An 18100-nucleotide genomic window follows, 5' to 3' on the forward strand; every position below is an offset into this window, starting at 1 on the left:
TTGTTGCAAAGAATAAACAAATTCTTAAAGAGCTGGTGTGGTTATTTATCTAGCTACAGCTAGACAAGAATTTAGTCAGGACAAATAGGCAGATGAGATTTTCAGGCTGAGTTGAAAGCATGAAAACACTGAAATTAGGCTTATCATGAAAGAGGCATTCTAATTAGACAATTTTAAATTGCAAACGAGTATTTGGCATGAAAAGTAAGAAAGTTGAAGCAACTGAGTTAAACGCAGTATTACAAGCCAGATATACAGCAAGAGCAAAACGGCAGATGAACATACTAAGGTAAACAAGTAAAGTTTGTCTGACTGGTAAGCTGAAAAAAAAGAAAGAAAAATAGTTAAAACTGCTGTTGTAATAAAACTCTACTATCATTCTGACTGATATCATCTCACTATAATATTGTCCATCATTATTCATTATTTTCCTTTTGTATTTTAACTAACTTCTGAAGACTGACAACCATTTTTTCACTTATGTGGCACAGGATGCAGGACCATATAGTCTGATCACTAACCAAAACAGCAAAGTGCTGTAGAAAGCCTACGGGTCTAGTAAAACAACTTGGTCAGCAGTAGAAATTAAATCAACAATTTATTAAAGAAATTTTTAAACTAACTTTATTTAAGTTGCAATGTCAGGGAAGTAAATGTTAGACCAAAAATTACCTCTGCAACCCTTGTTCTGTGAATGTAAACATTTCAATACAGTGCACTACTGAATTATGATAAGGGACTATTTTCTCCACAATAACCACATTTTGCACACAGATGAAAGGATATATGTAAGAAAATGGAGCTAAGCATGCACTGGAAATGCATAGATGATCTTCAGAATTCAAGTATTTTACCATGTAATCACACTCATAAGTTAAGGACTTGAGAAAGAATAAAGTACCTATCGCTTCCATGACTTTCAAACAGCAGACATAGATCTATACTGCGAAACTTCATGGAAGTGTAAAAATTTCATGAAGTAACTGAAGGCACCTTCAAAGTCAAGAGAGTTAAAAACCTCTGTTTTTTCAAAATGCTGTAACAGCAGAATCCTAAAAAGTAAAGCGATTTCTAGTATTATTGTTCAAAATGCAAACATAAGAACAAGACTAAGAACTTTAAAGCTTTCCACAAATATGCAGAACAGGTAATGAGGACAAAAAGAAAAATAAGGATAATTTGGTACAATACCTGACTAACTCTACTGACTTCTTCCTCTTCTTCTTCAGCTTCTTCCCCAAAGGAAAGTAGGTTGAAGTTTCTTTAGGAGAAAAAAGAAAATTTCTAGTAAAATTTTAAACATAGTCTTAGTAACATTCCATTAACTTTAAATATATTACATTCATATTGTACATGATTTTTTAAAAAAACTTTTGTCCTGCTAAATGCACCAATTCCAAACAACTACCGCATTTTGCTTTGCAGTAAGTCGTAAATGTAAAGCACATTCTACTATATTCCTGAGATAAAACAAGGATAGCAAAGCATCAGTTAAGACACTATTTAAGAAATTCTGTCTTGACTAACTTTCCCAGACTCTTGAATGCTGACAGTTCTGTTGCATTTTTTTCCTCAGAAGAGCAGCATTCAAGTAAGACACAAGATTTTCAAGATATGATGGCTCAGAAAGGTATCAAATGTGTACACATTCAAGGAATGCAATTAAAAGAAATTATGATCTGTAATTTCTTTTTCAAGAGTTAATTATTTACACTATGTTGGAATCAGTCAGCTGCAACATGTTCTATTTTTGTGCAACAGAACTGACAGCATGCACACTTTAGAGTTCTTATTACTTTTCACTGTGTGTTTATGACTATGAATTTTCATTCACAGAAACTAAAATTTCCCATGTCAAAATGCCTGCCTCTTGCTCAGTACTTCAAGTGGGGGAGAAGTGGTATCTGATAAAATAAGTTCAAAAAATCCCGAAGAACTGAGCTGTGACCCAGTTACTCCTACAAGTAGGTTTTAAATGCAGTGTAATCTCAGTCAGATGACTGCTCATTGTGGCAAGTGGGAAAGATACACTACCTTTTATTATTTTCAACAAGCTATCACATGCACGAAACAGTTACAGCTCAGCAGATGCACAGTAAACATTTCGGTCAGAGAAACTAGATTTGCATGATCCTCCCCGGAAACAAGGAAGCGCTTCAAAGGCAGAAATGAAAATAAAAAACTGCCAAACTACAAATTAAAGGTGAAAGAAAATTAACCACTACTTATGTTGCAGATATTTACTTTGTGCCTTTTACTTTGGACTTTTTAGTTTCTTCTTCTGGTTTGTCCTTCTTCAGTCTTCTATTTGGTCTTGGGACAATGTCATCAAAAGGATTAAACAAAACCTGTTAAAAAACCCAGTACTTTAGACACATCTTTAGTAAGCATTTTGTGATTAAGTGATTCAACATTTTAAAACACTATGCAAAAGGACAAACCAAATTTTCTGAACGCTGTGCACAAAAGAATTTTAAAATGTCACATTTCAAACCAGAACACACTCACCTCACTACTTCTTATTTTGTGCGGACTGAGAGGTCTCTCTTCCTTGTCAACTTCTACTTCAGCCAGGCGCAACATGTTATATATTGTATCCCCTGTAACCTGGCAAATTTACAAGAAAAGGTTTGAAAGTCCTTGACTGTAATTTGTGTTATTTACTCTGCAAATTACAAGGCAATTATTATGTAAAAAGTTTTGAAAGTACAAGTGATATAAAAAATACTGTAAGCACGTAAGACTTCTAAAAGACAGCAAGTACAATGTAGAAAATTTTGGGGTTTTAGATTTAATGGCAAAAGTTGAAGGAATACAGGTAGTTTTGAGAATGTACGCAGAGGAAGATGTTGAAGTCTTACTGTGAACTATGTAGCAGAAAAACAAAAAACACCGAAATAAAAAAATATTTGGTTTCTTTTCTTTTAAGTAAATCATGAGAGTGGTAAATTCATCTCATGTGTTTCATTTTCCTGATCCTTCCTGGGTAGTTAGAATCTACAAACAGAATTTTCTAACATGTCATTAGTAGTAGATGAGCAGATTAGTAACAGAGCCATAATAATACTAATAAGATTATTTAAAGGCAGCACAACATAAAAATACAATTTAGAAGAACAACAACAGCAAAACAGATAACAACAGGAACAACCCACAGAAACTTTTCTACCGGATATAAGAAACAAAGAGAACAGAGAGCCTAGAAAGCACTGAAATAAATTTCAGCACTAAACTGGCCTTCAGAGCAACCTGTACTAGCTTCTGTCAGACTTAAACTGAGACTCTAGTTCATGTAACAGACCTTTCCAAAGATTGTGTGCTTGTTGTTAAGTTCATCTGCACGACCCAATGTAAAGAAAAATTGACTCCCGTTATCATGGGGCCCAGCATTTGCCATAGCAACAAGTCCTCTTCGATTAAATCGCAATCGTGAGTGGAACTCATCCTGGTAAAAGCAGGGCAGAAAATAGAACGGTTTCAGTATAAAACTACTTTTTCACTCCTTTAGCTACAGCGTGATAGGAGGGAGAAGTGATATTATTTATATCAACCTGCACACACAGAAAAATCTCCTGCTAATTTTCTTTTTAATTCAGACAGTAATAAATCCCAAGTATTTTGAAACTCAGTGCCAGAATTGTATTTAAAAGCTTCTACTTTGAGCAGCAAAAATTATTTTTAGTGAGTATTTCTAATCCATAGTGCCTATAATGATGCAAGAAAGTGAACAATCTTCAAAAGAAACCATAAACACATAACAAACACCAAACAAAAAATTAGAAACTAGAATATCAATAACAGAAAGACACATTACTAATTAAAAAACCTCTAAGTTCTGTCTTGTTAATTTTATCTTTTCCCAGTCATTGCCTAAAAATCAATTGTTATTCATTATTTTCATTTGCATTCGTTATCTCCCTGATATTAAGAAAACCTAAAACATTTTAAAAAGTAACTGCATTTCATACATTTCTTGCAAAAATACCATTCTTGACAATCACTGCATTTATGTGAAAAATTCATTTAAATCCTAATTCATGAAAGCACAGTAACAGGTTGTAATAATAGAGTTACGCAAAAATCCACAGGAAGAACATTTTCTGGACCTAAGAAGACAAAACAGGACTCCCTTCAAAGCAAGGAGAAAGTGATAAATACCACTGCAATATCACGATGCTAAACACTGCAATACTGAGATACCACTAATTTGAAGCAGCAATGCTACTACAATATCGGCAATTTTTGTTTTGTTCTCTGGTCAGGTACCATTCCCTCCCACAAACTTCAGGTTTGTGCTAGATTTAAAAGTCTAGCAGCAAGAAGATGGAAGGCCCAGAAACAGGCTTTGCAGCTGCAGCCACAAGTTAAAGGTGCCTGCCCCACCTGAAATAAAACAGGCAGGCAGAACAGAATACAGCTGCTGAGCCAGTGTGTAGCTTCCCTCAGGTTTATCAATACACCAGAGCAGCTAGATTTAAGAACTCTCAATTTAGAAGGGCATATTCAAACACACTGAAGCAGCACATGAAGGCAACTACTGCACATGTATGCATTTCATAAAAGAGCTGATTTTTCACAATCTAATGTGGTAGAAAGAACAACAGATACAGAACAACAAAAAATTAATGTGTAGGACACACACACAAGATACACACCTTGAAAGGAGCTCCATAGACTGACTCTCCTCCTGATCCAGTACCAGTGGGATCACCCCCTTGCACAATAAAGCCAGGCACTACTCTGTGAAATACTGTATTATTGTAATACTCTAAAAAAAAAAAAAAAAGAGGAAAAAAGAATAAGATATTAAATACATGTAAGTGATCTCAAACCCAAATTTTCACATAGATCATACAGAGATGTCCAGAGACTGAAGTTCCAGAAAGCAGGTACTGTAACTAGATTCCACTGTTGCCTTCCATTTGGTTCCCTTCTGTTCTTCACAGTCTTACAAAAAAACCCCTGTGGTGTCATATGTTTCTTTTGAAAAAAATCCTGCTCATCACAGACAAGATGATCTTGAGAACTACTGTCTTTTCAGCTTTTAAGTTTTATTACTGGAATGATACTGTCAAAATACATCAATTTAAAAGGAGAACTAGAAATACTATGCTCTATCCTGGATGACATCTCATCGACAACATCAGCCACATCCATATACCAGATGATTTGCACTTTCACTCACCAGCATGGAACACCTTTCATCACCTATACTGTACCTAAATTCATAATTTTTGCTGAATGAAATATGTGGTACATTTTGCTCCCATATTTTTCTTCTTTTATCTATCTACCTGATAAAGGTTACAAGACCATAAGAAAACAAAAGGAATGAAAACATAACTTTACCTGAACTATACTCCTGGTTGATATAATAATAATAATAATAGTAATAAACAAAAATAAATCTACAGCATGCTGCAAGACAAAGTAGGGTGTGCAAATGTTGCAGCATAACTAGACACAGTCACGGATAGTTACAAGGCAGCATATTAACGAGAAATACTTAAATGTATTATACAAAGCATAGGATACTACACAGCATTTTAAAAAAATCAGAAAGGAAATAAAGCCCACTAAGGATACGTGAACCCTTATCACAGGCTAAGAAATTCCTTTACCACTCCAAAAAGTCTAGGGAAAAGAACACAAAACAGACCAGATCTGTGCTGGAGCCATAAAGCCTAGACTGCTACTTTTGTTTAACAGACAAAGGCTAAAAGAACTCTCAACAATTCTATAAATGTTGAAATGAGAGAATAGCAGCAGTTAGAAAACATATAAAGGCATCAAGTCTTTCAAAGATTTTTGTTACAGTTTTCTCAGTAGGGAGCTTCTCATTCTGGTACCCACTGCTTCAGTGGAAAGTTTTACAGAGCTTCCTTTAACAAAAAAATACAGCAAATGAAACATTAGGAGCACTCGCAGAAAAAAAAAGAAATGGTAGTGTAAATTGTGATGCAAAAAAGAGAATTTTGGAGAACATCTAGCATTGCATCACTGTAATTTCATACACACACTAAAGTTGTTATAGTTTGTAGACATTTGCTGAAAGTAAGATTTCTCAAGACTCTGAAAGACAGTATTTCAAAACTATGTCATCTACTTAATTTGAGAAAACCATCCAAAATTTTTACTTTTTTTTCTCCACCAGCTTCATTGGTAACCTTGAAAAATATTGTCTGTGTGTCAATTAATAACTTCTGAACAGAAACAGACCCATTGACATACTTAAGTCAAAACATAATTATGACCTCTATTTTACAGAAAGGGCACAAAGACTGCATATGAATCAATTTCAGCAATTCCCTTCCCATTCAGTCATTACCTTCCATACAAAGCTGGATGAAATTTCTGCATGCTTTTGGTGCTTCTTTTGACCATAATTCTATATCTATCTCTCCTGCTGTAGTTCTCAGCAAAACCTGTAAACATACACATAAATGCAACATCAGTTTTATTGTAACTTAGACACTGATCAAAGAATATAACTTCCTAAAAAATACATCTGAATTTGTTATATTAATAAGAGTGGTATACACTTAAGTGTGTCAAGCAGCTACTGTTAGTTCTACCTACCATTTCCAGATCTTGAGATACAGCTCTGAATCAATATGTATAAATAAATAAAGATGGATAATATATTTGTAACAACATAATGACCACAACACAACATAACATAACGTGGCTGGTACTCGATACAAACTTAGATACTCTTCATCACTTCCATAACGAAACAACGTGGGGGAAAAAATACTATAAATCTCCAAAGGCATATATTTCTCTTACACGGAATACCATTACATTCAGTGATAAATCGTAACAAAATTAAGGACGTAAGATATAATCGAGAGTAGAGGAAATGAAATTAAACGTTCCGAGGACTGCTCTGTGTTTTGTCTCCACACAGCACGCCTCGTGCTTTGACTCTGGTAATGCCAAAGAAGTAACTTTAACCAAACCAGTCCAGCACAGAAACAACTACCTCCCCACCCCAAATCACCACAACCACCACCACCAACTTCGTGCTTCTGTCGTCTGTCCCCCCATTACCCTACAACTTCTCCAGGATGTTCACCCTGGCAGCCTCACCTTCCCGTTGGTGGGCGGCTCCTGGATGTAGATGTTGCTCATGGCGGGCAAAGGACGAGCCCGGCCAGCGAACACTCGCCCACGGCCGACGCTGACCTCCGCCTCGCCTCCAACCCTTCCTACCGCCCCTCGCCCCTCGCCATCTTGGGAGCCTGTACTCAACCAAGGAAAGGGGGGATAAAGTTGCACAAGCCGGGAAGAAGGACGAAGGAAGGAGTCTTTGGCCGGAGTCTCTGCGGGAGTCACTGAGAAATGACGTGTCTTGGGAAACACCCCTAGGCTTCTCCACACACCTCTGGTCCCCCGCCGCGGCTCCCGCCCTAGGAGTACTGAGACCCCCTTCCTTGTCTATGAGTGGTACGGTCCGGGAGTGCGCCGGGAAAAGCCTTCCGGCGGGGAGAAGCCTTGCTGCGTGTGCGGGCCGGTCCGGAGAGAGCTGCGGGATGGCACTGCCGGGTGAGGGATTCCGGCCCGGGGCCGTGGGGGAAGAGGGGGCAAAGCCGGCTGGATCCAGGCGCGGCATCTGGGGATGGGGAATCAGCGGCGGCTCGACGGACAATTGCGCGGGGAGGGCGCGCGGCCGTGCGCGGCAGTGGGAAGCGTGCGGGGGGCGGCGGGCACTGCTCCGTCCGCGCTGCCGGGGGCAGCGGCAGGGAGGTGGAGAGGGGGCCGTGCCCGCGCGGGGCCGGGGCGCTGCGGCCGCGTCCGCCCGAGGCTGCGGGGGCCTCTCCCCGAGCCTGGGGGTGACCCAGCGCTGCGTTCCCGTCGCCTCTGAGGTTAGAGCCAAAGAACGGTGGTTGTCGGACTTCGCTTTTCTCCTCGGCTGTCGTTGTGGATTACCGCTTGTGTGCCAATAGATTGTTCTTTTGAGATAGGGCAGGCAGAAGCACCTGCGCGGTTTGCAAGGTATTCAGGTCTGTGTTGGCCAAACACAATCCCCATTGTTTCACAGTGTTGTTCTGAAAAACGGGGAGTGTTTGGTTCGAGAACAACTGAACAGGCCTGAGCTTTGGTGAGCTGCTTCTCTGATGAAGAGAAGGCCTTTAGAAGCTTGCACCCATTCTAGAAGGCGTTCTTGAGGAAAACATTGCGTTCAAAGGTTTCCGAAGCTTTTCTTTCCAATCTTACGCTCCACTGAATTAATGAAGTCCTTAGTTCTGCGTCAGTTGTTAGTTGCCTTGAGAATTAAGATACGGGAAGAGGAAGGAGTGAGAAAAGGAAGCTTCTTGCAATTTGTTTGCTTTTAGTCATCTAAAATTTTATCTGGTCTAAACTCCTGCCTCTAACATTATTATTTAAAGCCAATAATAAAATCTCAGTCCTAGGAATTCGGTGGGAATATTTGATGACAATATTAATGTTCTTGTCATCTGATGGGTGTTTGTTTTGGAGATCCTGACTTACACGGGAGATTTCTGTAGTGTGCACATGACTGTACTGACCTCCCTTTGCTGGAATACCAAATCTTTCTTTACCTATAAGTCAGCTGTGCAGTAGGGCTGAGGCTGACTATGCATTTCAGAAAGTTGAGACAAAGTAGGTAGCTTGGGTGATCCTGTTTTGTAGTCCCAAGGAATAGTGAACAAGCAAATACTGATTTGAATGTTTCTGTGATGTGACATGGCAAGATTTTTATTTTGTGACACTTTCTTTCATGTTCTCTACCTCCTTACCTCTCATGGCTGTCCTTCTAAAGATAGTCACAAAAAAGGCACCTGAACACTACTGATCTTGAAGGGGATATGTAATACTAAGGTTTTGGGATCTGCAGAAAATCATGTGTTACAATGGAATGTATGGATCTTTGTTGCTTGGCTTTCCAGTACTCTTTAGGTCATAGACCAGAGCTGTCCGAGTTTCCAAGGTAGTTTTTTCAACTTGGGGTTTGAAGGTTTCAGTTATTTTGAGTAGAATTTTCTGAAGACAGTGCTTGTTTCAGTAAATCATAGTTTGAATTAATGGGGCCAGTGTACTCCATTTCTGATTCTTTAATTTCTGTAATAGATTTCTTTATCCAGTAATAGATTTCTTTATTTAAATAAATAGATTATTTATTTAAATGCATTTCCTAGTTACTTGGAAAAATGTACATGACTGCTTAAGTTGCTGGGGTTTTTCTGCTCTATTCAGTTGGAGGATAGAATGGCATCCTTTGATTTTGGGAATTCAGTTGTGACTTTCATTACCAATGGCTTAAATGATTAAAAGTAAGATGTATCTGCTGGGGCGGGGGGCAAGTCCCTGGTGCTTCCCTTGTTCTGAATCATGTCCTACTGTGTCTGTTTACCTTACCTGCTGTCACAGATGGGAGAATCACACACTTTCTATGCCTAAAACTTGCATTATTAGGATCCTTTGTCCTGCTTAGAATCCAAACTTTTCTGTTACTCTCTTTACTTTATTACACATTTGCTTTCTTACATTTTTTTGTATTTGGTGTCATGTTGTATGGATTCAGAAAAATCCAACAGTTTATTGACTTTTTTATTTCCTCTTTCTTTTCAGGAGTGGTTTTTTGTTTGGTTTGGTCTTTTTAATTGCCTTTTAAAGCCAGTTCTTGCAGTTAAAATATAAACCACTTCAGAGTTTCCAGTGAATGCCAGTCAACACCCTTGCACTGCTAGAATTTATATAGTGTGCAACAGATCACTGGAACGTTAGATACATATTACTGTGTTCATACTGATGCCATGAAGATTTTTGCCTTTTCTTTTATACCCCTGTTATACCTTTTTACAACTTCTGTATTCCTAGTGCTTTTTGCCTACATTCTTGGACTTGTTTGTCAAGCTAAGAGACTAAACATTTTAGAAGCTTCGTAGCTAGGGATCAGTGTGCCCCAGACCCCAAGGTCCTCTCCAGAACACATTCTGTAAACCAAGATAGAACCATCCAGGGGAAGGTTCCTTGGGGAGGGGGGCTCACTTGAGCCTCTCATTGGGGAATCTTTGATAGATATGCTAATTAGTAAAACCTATAATGTTATACCCAGTGTTGGGGGGAGGTCACACTCGGCGGGGTGCATCTCGATGCATATGACCTGGATGTGTGCACCTAAGGATCCTTAAAATAAATTCCAAGGTAAAATCCCTTTTCCCCTTCTAACCGTGTATGACTCTTGATTTTAAGACCAGGAAAAGGCATCAATACTGTAACTAAACAAGTGGAAAGGTCACAATGAATCAAATTAGGATTTGGCAGTAAATTATGGAAGGCTAAATGATCTCTAGCAGTTTAAACTAGTCAAATGTATTCTTATAGATTACTGCACAGAAAAGTAGCCTTAGAAATGCAGGTTTTTTTAAGAGATCTTAGTGTGTTGGAACCCAAAGTGCAGGGAGTGTTTCTCTGCCTGTTCTGAAAGACCCATCCCCCCTGGAAACACTGTTTTTAAGCTTCGTCCATGGAGAAAGTTGCCAAGGCTTTGGGATGAACTAGAATCTACAAGGGTGTGAGTTAGGTGGTAGTGTGACATATAGTATAGTAAGTAGATGAAGGCAAGATGGAGGATCCCTGTGGTTTTTCAGGTCTCTTCCTTCTTCTTCGCCTACTCCATTTTCTGCAGTGTTGGTAGCACAGAATGATGGGTTAGAAAACGCTGCAGTACAGGCCATGAGAATGGATAGTTCATTAGGGATTGGTAGAAAATTAAAAACAATATATGCACTTAGCAACTATTGGATAATTTACCAAAGGCCTTGAGTTTTCCTGCATCTGCTTTTTGGTATTTGCTCTGCTTCATGCTATGTTGGCGGCATGTAAATTACTGATAAGATATAATAAACAACCTGAAGAATGAGAAGATCCAAAAGTCCTGTTCGTCTCTTATTCCTGGCAAGGACTTTCTCCCCCATCCAGGGAGGACATGTGGGGGTTGAAAATCCGTACATTAGTGTACTTAATACTCCTGAGGAGCGATCACCTCTATCTGTGTATTGACATTATTAAGCCACATTTGAAGGGAACTTGAAGGTTCCCTTCAGCAACACCTAATTGGTGAAATTTTCTCTTTCAGGTGGAAATAAGGATAACATCAGAGCTGGATGCAAGAAGTGTGGCTACCGTAAGTCTGTAATGAGCAAAAGGGGGTTACAGTGTTTTCTTCAGTTTATGATGTTGGTTGGAACTGCCTTTTGAGGAGAGGGGAGAAAATGAGAAAAGTATTCTCCCTGGTTGCCCAAACATTTGCAGTTTAAATTACCATATTAATTTTCATTTATTTATTTCATATTCATTCTCTGGCTTCTCACACCTATCAATGCTCTTTGAGTTTCTCAGAAAAAAAATTATTCTATTATCTTCATGCATACTCATTGCAGTGTAATTATTTGAGAAACTTTGAATTGAAAGCACCTTCTTTGATATACACTCAGATTAGCACTTGTGCTTCGTCTGAATCTTACTGTAAAGATGCAGGCGTTTCAGTTTAAGTCCAATCTGATTCGCAAGAAAAAATAGTTTAAAATCTGGATAATCTTTTATGCTAAGAAAATATTACTTTGTGTATTGTGTATTTCAAGAAACAGCTACCTTTATTGCTTACAAGTTCTGCAGTTGGCATTTAGCTCATGCTTTGCATTATACACTGATCATATAAGCATGTCTGTGGCTACTTTCCTGATTAATGGAGACAGGTCTTAGTGAAGATTTTAAATTGTTAATCACTGACTCTTACTTTTAGAACATTGGAGGAATGGACACTGTTTTGTACTGAACTGTCTTGAACTTTTAGCACAGCGAGTTAAGCTGTTTTTTATGAACGTTACGTTGGGTGACAGGAAAAAAGCTTGCTTCATTCTTTCACTTCAGGCTTTGCAACAAATTTTGTCAAGGAATTGCTTTGTGTATCCAAGGATCATGGATATAAATACAGATTTAGTGCTTTGTTTCTACATGCAGCAAGTATCAGAAGTTTTCTAGAAGAAAAGGAAACTTGTAGTCAAATCACATTATCCATGTTTATGTTCCTAAAATCTCTGTCTTCAAGGTATAGGTAGTTTGACATCATCCTTACTAAGAACATGAGCTTTTTCAATTACTACTTAAATTACTGCGTCTCCCAAACCAGATCTTAATTGTTTTTAAATTTCACTTTATTATTTCAATGAGTGTATTCAGCACAAGTTTTCTAGCTTGTCATGATTATCCAGATGTAACTTAGAAAACTGAAAATACTAGTGAGGCAGTAGCTTAGTCAGTATTAAGTGCTGGTTGTTAAAGATTATGTCTCATAAGCAAGTAGGATTCTACAATTTCACTAGCAAGAGTTAAAAAAGCAATGCAACACTTACTACAGTTTTTTAAATACTTCACACTGTGTTTTTAGGTAATTTCTTCAGAAAGTATCTGAGACCATTAAAAAATATAAACTAAAGTCGAAAAAAAATCTTCAAATTAGCAGAATAGGAGAGAAGCTATAAAGCACTATTAAATGGAAGAGCATAGCACAAGCTATCAAAATTCTTGGAGACTTTTTCAAAGTAAGCTTTTTCCTGCCTTTTTCACAGATCACAGCCTAGCCTTTTTCCTTTCACTTCTCAAAACTGAATAATTCAAAAATAAATGTTCTTTAGTTTTTGATGTTTTTTTGGTAAATTGTAATTTTTCTTTCTGTATATTTATTTTGTTCAGCTGGTCATCTGACATTTGAATGTCGAAACTTCCTCCGAGTAGATCCTCAAAGAGATATTGTTTTAGATGTTAGCAGCACTAGCAGTGAAGACAGCGAGGAAGAGGAACTACAGAGATTACAAGCCATGCGTGAAAAAAAGAGTAAGGTGGTTTTTGTGGGGTTTTTTTAGAATACTTTGGATAATAGTCTTCTGAGGTGCAGGGACTCTCATCCTTTCTGATAACTACTTTAGTTCTTTTAGCCTTTGATTTTAAAATAGGTCTTTTGCTCTATGTGTTCAGACTTCAGAGATTTGATACACCCACACTCTTTTATTATTAGGATTAATTCCTTCCATAGGAAGTTACTAATATACCTGTTTGGAACATCTCAAAAGGGGCTCCTAAACACAAAAGATTATTGATCTGTTACTAAGAAGCTGCTTAGAAGAAAATGACATGGATGTTCCAAGTTAATCTTTTGATTACGACATGTAGTTAAAACATCTTCTAGCTAATGAGAAATATGACACCTGAATTTCTCTCCAGTTTCTAAGTAGGATTTTGACTGAAACAGCTAGTAAATTGGAATTCAGCCATTCATATTTGGAGAAGTACTGTTCTATATTTGGAATGTCTGAGTATCACCTCTTTGTCAGAGAGAGAATAGATGAGTTGTTTATCAGATACTTGAGTTTATTTGAGTTTGGACTCCAAAGAAGTTGTTCACCTAAGTAAGAAGGGCAGTTTTTTCTGCCACAGTGTGTTTGAAGCAAATGAACATTCTTCTCCTCTGCCCTTCTGTTTTTCATTATGTTTTGTTCGGTTGTTCTCACACGCTCTGACGTTTAGTTCCTATTGAAGATACTATTTAGAAAGGAAAAGGGATAGATGGAACCCTATAGTTAGCTGTTCACTTCAAAAGAAATGGATAGGCTCTTTATCAAGAGTGCTGAATTGGTACTGCAGTGGTACTTTATTGGAACGAGTCTCTTTGGAAAAAATACTTACCATTTATTACATATTTTTGAATGTAAAGGTTGGATTTTTTTCAGTTCTAAGCTGACTGAAGATGGGTATCTACAGGAAAGACAGCTGTTTACTTGATCTTCTAATATTCCTGTTTATTATATGTTCTTTCTCAAATTGTGGCTGGTAGGTATATTGTAAGGAGACATGTATCTGCCAATTATCCAGGTGGAATTTTGCCATTTCAAGTGGCCTCATCTTCTCAAGATTTTGCACTATTTTCTTAAAAAAATACTGTTTGTTCACCCATTCTCATTCATGTTTTTTCATTGCTCCAAAGGTAATTTGCTCTTTTATGTCATACTAAATTCTTTCAAGTTCGGCTCCGTAACATACAGACCAATATTTGTATTTGTGGTAGCAAAGGAATAACTACACCAGCATGCAGACTTTATGGAAAGTGTCGTAACAATAAGATAAAATACTCAAAATTGGCTGTCTCTTTTTAAAGGATAAATTATAAAGCCAGTATTTTACTGTTAGCTGAATGTGTATTTATGTGGTGGATTTGCATTTTGCAAAGTTCAAAAATACTTTTTGAACAGGTATAGAAAAATCTAAGGTCAGAAATTTCATCTATGTCATAAAAATACTGCCTGTAAGAGAAATGTGAAGTTACTATACCAAGCTGTACGGCATTACGGCAGGAAGCAGACACAACCAGATGTGGGGTGACTCTTCTGCCAGTCTCTGTAGGCAGTACATTAAAAATTAACTCAAATGTGTCTCACGGCATTGCTGTTTGTGAAGCATGAAATAAGGATGTGTGAAAGTAACTCAGGGAAGACTAACAATATTATTTTTTTTATATGTTCTAATTAAATGGTCTGTTTTCAGACTTGGACAATAATATGGTGAATGTTAAAATACAGAAGAACAGATATGAAAACCTGGATCTGATGTAAACATATAGGAAAAGGTCTTTTTGCTACATTTTACAGGCCTTCCTTCATTCTTAGTGCTTAGATCAATGTCAGTACAATGTAAGTCGAGTAGAAAACTTCTGCTGCTCTGCAATATATTTCTGAAGTTGCTATACTAACCAGAATTTGGGAGAAGGAGAATCATTTTGTAGTAACTTTACATTGCTATTGAAGCTACTTTTTTAATGCTGATCTTAATTCAGACACATGTTTTGTAAACTTCAACTTTCTACCCATAGATTTAAATGAAGAGGAAGAAAAAAAGAAGCAAAAAAGAAAAGGCAAAGAGAAAACAAAATTAAAAAGACTGAGGAAAAGGTAATCTTCACACACTTCTTTTCATTTCAAAACACAACTTCAGAAATGTTTTTGATACTTCTGTGCTTTCTCAGGAAATTGCTTCTATTGATGCAACTTTATTTGCAAGTACATCTTTGGTTTGCAAAGTTTGATGTTTTCTAATGAGAACTGATTAACAGTAAGGTAATGGTAAAATAATGGTAAGGTAAAGGTTCTTCGATTAATGGTGGAGTCACAGGCTTTCTACCATGGAGTTAGGATCACAGGAGCTTTGAAAGCTCTAGCAAGCTGGAGGTCTGCAGATCAGAGAATGCAGTACTCCCCCTGACTGTCCAGCTCTAGGCAAGCTGTGATGGGAAAAGAGTAAGTCCAGGAGGATTGTGGGGTTGGTCCCCAGCTGAGCCAGGGTGGAGAAGATTCTCTGAAGTTCAGAAACTAGGGCCCTTTGTGTGCACATGCATGTGTTAACACATCTGCAGGCACACACATGTGCTCTGAGTAACATGCAGTTATCAAAAGGGAAACCTCTGTAATACTTAAGAGGTGTTGAGTTTTAGGGTACCTGTTAATGTAGAAGTCTAAAAACAGTGTTACTCCAGTTTCAGAGGAAAATGTCGTAATACCCCAATGTATTGTGAATCTGAGTTCTGGCCTGTGGACTGATTTGGTTTTTGGTTTTTTGTTTTCTTTTTTTTTTCTTTTTTTTTTTTTTTTTTGAAATGAGACCATAGATGAGGCTGGTTTGTTGTTAGGACAGTTGATAAGATGATATCCCAGGAACTGTACTGGAAGCTATAAACTGTAAAATGTGTTTGGAGACCAGAAGACGTCATCTCTCAGAAATAAAGAAATGGGATTTAATACCTGTTGTACTTGCATTTCTCCCTTTCCTCATTTACATTGTGTAGCTCAAACATCCACTTTTGAAGACAGACCTTACACTTGTGAAGAAGTAGAACAGAAGAGAGTCAGTCTGGTTGTCGGTTTTCTTTACATGCAAGTAATAGTTAATCAAGTAAACAATAGCACAAAACTGCCTTCTTTAGCATTCACAAATATTTAATAAATTTTGTTGTTCTCATAATTTTTTTATGTATGTAATCACTTATCACTGCTGGTTAGAGACCAATAGTATAAACTGAAAGAACCTAAAAATTTTTCCCACCTGTTTCTCGTAGATTTTTGCATCAGGGACATACATTTGAAGGCATTAATTAGCATCATTATTGATCATGCAGTATTTTAAAAGTGGAAGCTCTATCTTGCTGTCATACTTTATTTTCTGATGGTCTGTGCTCTTGGTCTTTCTTTTCTCAAAGACTGAAAACCTGCACAACTTGCCTATTCCATTGTTTTTTAATCTGTATTATAAACATACGGCTTTTCTGGCATGAAAGTGTTATTAGGAAAGTCATCATTTAAGTTAAACATGCAGACTCAGATATCATAAGCTTTCCAGTGGATGCTACTGTACAAATTCTACTCCAAATTTAATTTGTGACATTATATAAATACTGACACCTTAAATTACTGTTGTGTCATTTTCTTTCTTTTAATTACATATTGATCTGCATTTTTTTTACAGATCGTCCTCATCAAGTTCAGCTGAAGAGGATGAGCCAAAGTCAAAAAAGCAAAAATCACACAAAAAAGAAAAGGAAAAGGGAAAAAAACATAAATCTAAGAAAGGAAGGCATCATAAAAAGGAGAAGAAGAAGAGACGAAAGGAAAAAAGTTCATCTTCTAACAGTTCAGACAGTTCAAGTAGTGACTGAGATGCTGGTCTATTCTTGTGTTTGCTTCTGCAGAGAAGATGATTTTCCTTTCATAGCAAGTTTGTTTATGCTTTTGTATCGGTTTTGAAAGACAGGTGTCTGCTAAGGAAGGCAGAAGCCCCCCCTTGAAGTGGCAGATATAACCCCTTTTCCCTCCAAGTTATTATATTTTGAAATCAAGGGCCTTTAGGCAAAGATGTGGGAAATAGGAATAACAGTTCTTTACTATATATATATATATATATATATATATATATATATGTATATAACCAGTCAAACAAAACAACAATAACTATGGCAGTAACAGCAAACAATCACAAACCCAGTCCCAGCCTTCTCGGCTGTCAGGCCCTTTCCCCTCGGGTGCAGTTCCGCTCGCAGCCGGCAGGGGCGCTGGCGGCTCCCGGTGAGCAGGGCAGGTGCGATGGTTCCCCCGCGGCTGCAGGGGGCGCTCCGGAGCGAGCTCGGGGAGCACGCGGCACCGGTGCCCTGGGATCCCGGGAAGGGATGGGACAAAGGCTTCACAAACCCCTGGGCAGCCGATCCCGGACTCTCAGGAACAGCAGGCTGGAACGGCAGGCTGGAGCGGCAGGGACGAACGCAAATCCCGGGTGGCAGGCGAGATGTATCCAGATGGGAGAACCCCACGGAGGCCCAGGCAGGCAGGGCAAGCAGGGCTACAGCGTAGCGAAAACTCGAAGCAGCAGCGGAGCAGGGCAGCCACAGCTCGGCCTCCAGCAGGGCAGGGAAAGCGGCTTTTGGGGTCCCGGCGTTGTTTCCAGCAGGAAGAAAGAACGGCCAAAAAGAAAGAAGCAGCAGCTCCTTTCTCTGCAGCTTCTCTCTCCGGACGCTCAGAGCGAACTGACCCCACACCCAGGTGTAGACAAAAGAGTAGCCAGGCCCGCCCCACTCCCCTTTTTGTCTTTCTTAAGTACAGCTATTTGTCCCCTAGCAACATGCATATGGGAGAAAATTCCTTTAACAGGAAAAAAAAACTGAGACTAACCTAAAACCCCAACATTATCCACCCCGAATTTTTTCCCATACTAACATGTTACATGAAACTTAACTTTTTTAACCATATAAATCTATGCATCACCCAAATTATATACAAATATACATGCTGATACTGATACACGTACAGAGCCATGGGTAGTTCACCCTAAAACAAGGTCCCCTTGAGGTAAGCATCGGGTCTCTCCATCCTTTTGCATCACCCACCAGGTGCAACCTGGTCCCTGAGCAAAAACAACCCCACGGATGGGTTTGTCTTTGCTCAAGGCAGACTTTACCCAAACAGTTTTTCCAAGCATACCTCTCATGTGCACCACTGGAACCTTATCTCCGTCTGTTGTTTGTAGGGGTTCGGAT

General features: G+C 38.4%; 2 protein-coding genes across 2 annotated transcripts in view; one reads left to right on the forward strand and one right to left on the reverse strand.

Moving 5' to 3' along the window:
* The window catches only part of CWC27 (CWC27 spliceosome associated cyclophilin), a 108550-nt gene extending 101320 nt beyond the window's left edge, over positions 1 to 7230 (reverse strand). Inside the window, exons 1-7 of the mRNA XM_048291749.1 lie at positions 7093 to 7230; positions 6329 to 6425; positions 4656 to 4768; positions 3302 to 3445; positions 2509 to 2607; positions 2245 to 2348; positions 1192 to 1261 (exon numbers count right to left, since the gene is read on the reverse strand). Coding sequence (XP_048147706.1) covers positions 1192 to 1261; positions 2245 to 2348; positions 2509 to 2607; positions 3302 to 3445; positions 4656 to 4768; positions 6329 to 6425; positions 7093 to 7134 — 669 coding nt within the window. The 5' untranslated portion in view covers positions 7135 to 7230. The remainder of the gene's footprint in view (positions 1 to 1191; positions 1262 to 2244; positions 2349 to 2508; positions 2608 to 3301; positions 3446 to 4655; positions 4769 to 6328; positions 6426 to 7092) is intronic.
* Positions 7231 to 7372: 142 nt separating this feature from the next.
* On the forward strand, positions 7373 to 16792 carry SREK1IP1 (SREK1 interacting protein 1). Its single transcript, XM_048291750.1, has 5 exons — positions 7373 to 7548; positions 11108 to 11155; positions 12724 to 12864; positions 14894 to 14972; positions 16540 to 16792. The coding sequence occupies exons 1-5, from the start codon at positions 7443 to 7445 to the stop codon at positions 16727 to 16729; spliced, it is 564 nt and encodes a 187-aa protein (XP_048147707.1). The 5' UTR covers positions 7373 to 7442; the 3' UTR covers positions 16730 to 16792.
* The last annotated feature ends 1308 nt before the right edge of the window (positions 16793 to 18100 follow it).

Source organism: Corvus hawaiiensis, chromosome Z (genome assembly GCF_020740725.1).
Source record: "Corvus hawaiiensis isolate bCorHaw1 chromosome Z, bCorHaw1.pri.cur, whole genome shotgun sequence".
NCBI lineage: Eukaryota > Metazoa > Chordata > Aves > Passeriformes > Corvidae > Corvus > Corvus hawaiiensis.